Here is a 5,982-nt window from a genome sequence, read left to right on the forward strand (position 1 = left end):
GATAATTATCCAACGTGAATGCCACCGATTCTAATTAACCTTGTGGAACGAAGAATTCATAAAACAGAAAAGGTTGGGGCAGTAATGCAATGGCTAATTCAAACTACCATTTTTTTGAAAACTAAAAACAGGTTCTCAATTTTTTTTTTTTTTTAAATGAAAAATGAAAACAAAAACAAACCAAGTTTTGAAAGCTCGCGAAAGTAGCTAGATATCGTTAATGAAAAACGGTTATCAAATAGATTTTTGCTTAAAACAATTGAAAATAAAGAAGAGTGTTATTCGCACACTCATTTTTACCTCCTACACGCTCTTGTTAAATTTTGGTCATTAATCTTCTTCAGTTCATTCGATTAGATGACTAGAAATTAACAGAGATGTGTGAAAAATAAAAATAGATGCATAGATAGCACTACCCAAAATAAAAACGCAAAACTAAAAACGAAGTGGTTACCGAACGACTGCTAATTTTTTTATTAGACTAAAAACTTCAAATATAACAGATCTTTCAACCATACGTAAAAATATAAATCTGCAGACGCTTAAACTGTAAGCGTACGGTGATTTGTACTAAGAAACCCTATTATCAGTGACCACACGTAGTAAAAGCTCGGAAAGCTCAATGTCTGTTGACCGAACGCAGAAGGAACCCTAACTAATTAGATAGATATAAGACCGGTCGTGCATGGATTCACGTGTACAGGCGATGTCCAGCTACAGATATGAGATTAACACCGATCGAGCGAGGTGGGATCCATATTCCCATAACGTGAATAGTGGAGCGCGACTTACTGTCTCGAGCCCGACTAACAAAATTGATCAGCTGTACATGCTTATCTATGATTTGTCAACTTCACAATGGGGGGACCTCTAATTTAATGAATCTCCCTTGGTTGATATGTTTCCCACTTCCACCAGACGACGAAGTAATGTCTTGTATGATAGTTTAATTAATATTGAACGTATTACACGTCCTACTTTGATCGACGTTTGTGTCTTAACATGATATTTTTAGAGTCGGTTTGTTTGCAACGTGAAAATTTTAAACCACACGTAACAATATGTTATTAGTTTAAAGTAATTAATTTCTTTTTGTTAAAAGTTCTACGAAGAAGTCCAAATTAGAAAATTCACAAAATTAAAAACGATTATATTGAATTAATTTACTTCTAATTGCAGACAGAACAGTGTTGTTAGATTTTCTTTCTCCCACAGACCAAAAGATGCAGCTGTAAATCCCAGGAGGATTCTCGCCAGATCTTCTTTGTAAGGATCTTGGAAATCCTTCAATCACATTCGTTCATCGTACATCGCATGATCAGAAATTATTGTAAATTTTTTATTTAAAATTAAATATAAATAGTATCTGATAAAAACTGACCGTACGATATACGATAAACAGATATGATTAGAGGATCTCCGAAAACCTCATAAAAAGGAACAGGATCCTCTCTCCTGTAAATCGAAGTTAATGTCGGACTGAGTCTACTTGCAAATAATTGGATTTTATTAATAAAATAATTATGAATATTGACATCATACACAGTTTAGGTTACAAGTATTAAGTAAAGGTAATATTAGGAAATCTAAATTTGAAAACGAAATTTGCAAATTCATGTGTCACTAATAAGAATAAACAAATTTATCAATGTTTAAATAATAAATCAATCATTAATTTTCATGTCGTTTAGTTTTTGAAATTTTATTTCTAAATTTACTATCTCTATTGGAGGCAGATTGTCTGCCTTCCTGTTTGGGTGCCCTTCTCATCTCCTTCTGTTTGTGCGATCACGGTTAAACCACATCAACATTTTATATTCCTATTACTTTTTATCTTATTATTTTTATAAAAAAATTAATATAAAATATTAACGTGATTTAATAGCGGACAAACTGTCTTCCTCTACATTACTTATTCAGTAATAGCGCGGCGTGAGGGATAGGGAGTGGGACTGAGTGGGGAGTAGAAATGCAGGACACGTAGCATATAAAGCCTAAAGAAATATAAGCCGGCCCTGCTGGGCCAACATTAGCATACAAACCCTAGTGGCATTGTAGCGTTGCTACAAAAAGTGAGAGCAGTTGACGGAATCTATTGCAGAAGCTTTTCTTCTTCCAATTAATTGTTAAATTTACTATATTATATAAAAGGTAAATTAACCAAATTCATTAATACAAATAGTTCATCTTTAGTACAGTGTCTTTTTTTGTCAAAAAAGATTACTTTCATTAATTAAACACTAATACAAGAAATAGAAAGTTTAAAGACAATCCAAATACAAGCATAGCCTAAATGTAAATATAACAGAAAAAGATAATGATATAGAGATCAAATTAATTCTGAAACCAAATTTGTAAACCAACTGATGTGTCACTAATAAACAATAAACATTTTAATAAATACTTAACTAATAATTCAATCATCAACAACCACATCATTTGGTTTACAAAATTTGGTATCCTTAGCATTATTCTAACAGAAAAACTCAAAAAGAGTAAGCTCACAACAACAAAAACCCTAGATCTGGAAGAATGTAGACTCCACCACACCAGCTGGCCATCGCCAATCCACCACCTCCACCAAGAGGAAGAACTCATGAACAAACTGGATGAACAAAAAAAATGGAGGTGAGTGAGCCACCCGTGCAAAAACCGCTCTCATGATCCTACCAAATAGTGCTAAAAGTACTTTAACAACCACCCAACATCAAAGTGCACCGTCGAGGAGGGACGCAATGGGCGGATTAGCAGAGGTCGTTGGAGGACGGATGACGGGGAGAAACATTGGAGGAGAAAAGCGATATAGAAGCCCATATCTTAGGCAATCTCAAGGAGGTTGAGACAAGGCTCTCTAGAAAACTAGAAATTAAAGACCAAAAGAAAAGGATATGCAAAAGCCAAATAATGCAAAAAAAGGGGAGGAGATGAGGAAAAAGGGGAAGCAAAGAAACAAAGGGAAATGGTTCGGAAGGAAAAGGGAAAATCAATCATAAGAGAAGATGGGTGGGGAGAGGGAGGATGCAATCATGCAAGGAGGGAGGAGGGCTAGGAGTCTAGGAGACTTGAGGGGATGGAAGGCAAGCTAGCCGCATACCCCAGGGCCCAAGCCGAAACCAGGGGTCGACGCCCAAGGGGCTTTCAAAAAAAGGGTTTTTGGGAGAGGGAGAACGTACATGGCTCTAGAGAGGAAACACTAGTTCATTGTCTAATGAAGAAATTAAGAGATTTATTTTTGATAGTCCAGTTTATTAAATAATCCAAAATTTACACTATGTGTTAACATCCAATTCTTGGACTACTCAGTGGTCTCGAAATATTGAAAAAAATTTGAAAATTCACACTATATTTTATTACAATGGGAATATTGAAGTGGTTAACCTAATTTTTAGTAGTTTAATTTTTGCATAATAGAGCTTTGAAAGAGATCTAAATATAAATCAGTTCTAATTATCAAACAACACTATGCACGATAAAAAAAAATAAAAAACGTAAAATGGGAAGGTTTATAAAAAATCTTATGACTCCGGCATTTCAATTTTACTTTTTCAGTTATCTTATCATCATGCAATATTATTACGATCAAAACCGTTTACTTTTTAAACTATTAGGATTAAAGATAAAAATGAATCCGTGCAAAGTGCTGCAATCGTAGAGAGGTGGTTGAGCCTACGGATTGATTCTTTTCTTTCTTTTTTTTCTTTCTCTTCTCTTTTCTTCTATTTGAATGGTCACGGTTAAACATCTTATATTAATTTTTTATAAAAAAAAAAATGTAAAAGGAGAAGATGAAAGAGAATGAAAAAAAAAAAAAAAAAAGAGAAAATCCTAATCCTAAGCGTACAGGGTCTTCTATAGATTCTTCGGCTTGGGCCGTCCGCAAAAATATTCAAGTGTTGGTGTCTTTTTACACACTTTTTAAGTCAGTATTCCACGTGCTCCTGGGGGTCTCTCTCTCTCTCTCTCTCTCTCTCTAGTGCCATGATTATTGATATATTATTTTCTCCCACTCAATTACACCTCCTGACCGTCTCTGCTTTACCCTTTTCTCTGTTTTGTTTGCTTCCACCCCCCATTTCTCCATCCAGCACAGAAAACCAGAAAAACAAAAACAGTACCCCTACCCATTGTGTAGAAAGATCAAACCCACCTCCCCATAACGAAAAGATTTGATCTTGGCAAACAGATTTTGAAAGGTATGAATGCTGTAGCTGATCAAGATCAAGACATGGGAGATGGAATGCAGTGCAGTGACCATCCGTTCAGAAGCAACCCAGGTGGGATCTGCGCTTTCTGCCTCCAGGAGAAGCTCGGCAAGCTTGTTTCTTCCGCCTCCCTTCTCCCCATCCACGCTTCTGCAACCTCTTCTTCTTCCTCCCCTCCTTTTAGATCTGACATCATCAATGCCGCCAATGGAGCTGCTGCTGGTCCGTCCACCCTCTCCGTCCACCCAACTTCTTCGTCATCGGCAAAACCCAGAAGCATTGGTAGTAATTCCCGCCACGACGATGAGTTTTACAACACGAGGAGGGCCAGGATTTCTTTTCTTTTGGCTAAGAAAAAGAAGAAAGTGAGTAATGGTACTGCTACTACTGGTAACGGTGGTGCTACTGTTGCATCTTCCGATCGGAAAGCTGCTAACATGGTGTTTAATCGAAGCAAGTCTACCACCACCCCGCGGCGGAGCCACCATTTCCTGGATGGTTCAGAGGATTTTAGTCCAAGGAAGAGAGGCGGGTTCTGGTCGTTTCTGTATCACTCATCCACCAAGAAGTCGTCGCACGCTCTGAACAAGAAGGCAATGGAGAAGTCCAGCTTCAGAGACAACTCCAACTCCAAGATCTCTTCCTCCTCTTCCTTCACGTCGGTGCAAAAGGACTCCAAATGCTTGGGTTCTTCTTCTCTGAGGAATAAAAGCGAACACCTGGCGGTCGACGCGGACGACGACAGCAACAGCAGCCAAGCCACCGCCGCCTCCGCCTCTTCCTTCGAGCGGAAGGTCTCGAGATCCAGATCCGTCGGCTGCGGAAGCCGAAGCTTCTCCGGCGACTTCTTCGAGCGGATCTCAACTGGGTTCGGCGACTGCACTCTCAGAAGAGTGGAGTCGCAGAGAGAAGGCAAGCCCAAAGCCGTGCACCGCGGCGGCGAACACAACCACTGCATGAAAGAGCGAGTAAAATGCGGCGGGATTTTCAGTGGGTTCATGATGACGTCCTCGTCTTCGTCGTCGTCGTCGTCGTCTTACTGGGTTTCGTCCTCCACCGAAGGGCCGCTCGTCCACGTCCGAAGCCGGAGCTGGGGGTGGGCGTTTGCGAGTCCGATGAGAGCATTCAGCAAACCTTCTTCGAAAGATGGGAAGAGGGAGATAATTAGACAAGCTTCAGATAAGAACACAGCTCCAAGCTTGAATGCGATTCCTTCCTTGCTATCAGTCAGAAGTTGATTATCATCATCAACATAATACACATCAAACTCTGTTAATTAATTACTTAATTTACTACTTATTTATTATTAATTACTCTATTAGCAGCTCCCTGTGTTTATTTTGGCTTAATTTGTTGGCTGGTTGGTTGATTGCCATTCCATTAGTAATGCAACACGTTGTCTTGATCTTACATCGTTTCATTTTTCTTTGTAGACATTATTTTGTCACATAAGCAATATTGTGCAATATTATGCGAGGCAGTCAGGACTCAGTTAGTTAAAAGTATTCACCCATGAACGCAGAAGTTTTACTTCGAATTGTATTTTAATATTCAATATTGTGCAAGGAGCTTGGAGCTCCATCACTAAAATATATCACTCTTACATTTGGAGATTTTACGTTACTATTGTGTTAAGAGTTCGTAACTCAGTTAGTTGAAACTATTTACTACTGCTTTCGAAGGTCTGTGTGGCCTGTTTTACACCAATCTTTTGGCAAGGGACTTGTAACACGTGTTTGATTGTACGTCTGAGGCCATGTGGTCGAATCTTTCCTTCTTA

The 5,982-nt window shown here is 38.5% G+C and overlaps 1 protein-coding gene across 1 annotated transcript; it reads left to right on the top strand.

Moving 5' to 3' along the window:
* The first annotated feature begins 3,940 nt into the window (after positions 1-3,940).
* LOC137732209 (protein MTL1-like) lies at positions 3,941-5,523 on the top strand. The gene has a single exon (XM_068471508.1). The coding sequence runs from the start codon at positions 4,196-4,198 to the stop codon at positions 5,438-5,440; it is 1,245 nt and encodes a 414-aa protein (XP_068327609.1). The 5' UTR covers positions 3,941-4,195; the 3' UTR covers positions 5,441-5,523.
* Positions 5,524-5,982: the final 459 nt, after the last annotated feature.

Source organism: Pyrus communis, chromosome 4 (genome assembly GCF_963583255.1).
Source record: "Pyrus communis chromosome 4, drPyrComm1.1, whole genome shotgun sequence".
NCBI classification, from domain to species: domain Eukaryota; kingdom Viridiplantae; phylum Streptophyta; class Magnoliopsida; order Rosales; family Rosaceae; genus Pyrus; species Pyrus communis.

Coding starts and splice junctions, on each gene's coding strand:
- LOC137732209 (XM_068471508.1), top strand. CDS start 4,196: ATGAATGCTGTAGCTGATCAAGATCAAGACATGGGAGATGGAATGCAG.